General features: G+C 32.4%; 1 protein-coding gene across 1 annotated transcript; it reads left to right on the forward strand.

The window, feature by feature from the left end:
• Positions 1 to 727, forward strand: LOC104211744 (pathogenesis-related protein PR-1). The gene has a single exon (XM_009760845.2). It carries the CDS (start codon positions 118 to 120, stop codon positions 718 to 720), a length of 603 nt encoding a protein of 200 aa, XP_009759147.1. The 5' UTR covers positions 1 to 117; the 3' UTR covers positions 721 to 727.
• The last annotated feature ends 654 nt before the right edge of the window (positions 728 to 1,381 follow it).

Here is a 1,381-nt window from a genome sequence, read left to right on the forward strand (position 1 = left end):
ATCAATTCTCACCAGCAACAAATATTCCTGAAACGCTTATATAATAAAGGCAAGAGCCACAATATTCAATGCTTTTTCCCTAAGAAACATTCTATCTTTCTCTCCATAACCAAAAAAATGAAGCTTTTTTTCTTCCTTTTTCTTGTATTTTTCCTATTCAAAATCACCTCAACTCACACTCTTCAAATCCCCTCAAAATCTTTATTACCAACACTTGATCAAACCACCCTAAATAAAAACTTAGACAATGACACAATTTACAAAATCTCAAAACAACTATGTTGGAATTGCATAGGAGAAGCAATTCAATTCTTGTTTCATCACAATTTAGTAAGAGCAACAAAAATGGAGTTACCATTAACATGGGATTCAAATCTTGAAAAATATGCAAAATGGTGGGCAAATTCAAGAAAAGAAGATTGTAGACTAATGCATTCATTTCCAGAAGATGATTTTAAATTAGGAGAAAATATTTATTGGGGTAGTGGTTCTACTTGGACACCAACAGATGCTGTTAATGCTTGGGCTGATGAACAAAAATATTATAATTATGCATCAAATTCTTGTGTTGAAGGGCAACTTTGTGGACATTATACTCAAATTGTATGGAAAAGTACAAGGAGAATTGGATGTGCTAGAGTTGTGTGTGATAGTGGTGATGTTTTTATGACTTGTAATTATTTTCCTCCTGGGAATTATATTGGTGAAAAGCCATACTGAGGTTAAATTGGAGTTTTTTTTTTGTTTTAATTATATTTGGATTCAAATTGATAATCTCTAATACTGTACTTCTTATTATGATATGGCTAAGTATAACCTTGAGCCGAGGATCCACCAAAAACCGTCTCTTTACCTTCACAAAAAGGTAAAATCCGCATACGTAATACCTATCCTAAAATAGTCTCTCTACCTTCACAGGGGTAGGGTTATAAGATTTACATATATACCATCCTTTCCGGATCATACTTGTCGAAATTCACAGGGTATATTGTTATTGTATATGGTTAAGTATAAGTATCAATTTGTCACATGGTACAATTTTTTTTTCCCAAACATTTGATATCCAAAATTTACTGGCCCGACTATAACCCAAATTCGCGTGATAGAAAGTTCAACTATGGAGGTTTTGATGCGCCATACTAAAGATAAATCTAGCGTTCGAACCCAAAATCGCTGACTAATGGTAAAAAAACATTTACATTTTACCTTTTACTTGGAATAATACTTGTGAAATAAATTTTGCACTAATAGTAAACATATGTTTAAGTATCAAGTCACATGGTACAGTTCTTTTTCTTTCAAATATTTAGTGTCCAAAATTCACTATCCCGAATATAACTCGAATTCGTGCGGTAGAAAGTTTACCTATGAAGGTGTAAGT

Source organism: Nicotiana sylvestris, chromosome 11, assembly GCF_000393655.2.
Source record: "Nicotiana sylvestris chromosome 11, ASM39365v2, whole genome shotgun sequence".
NCBI lineage: Eukaryota > Viridiplantae > Streptophyta > Magnoliopsida > Solanales > Solanaceae > Nicotiana > Nicotiana sylvestris.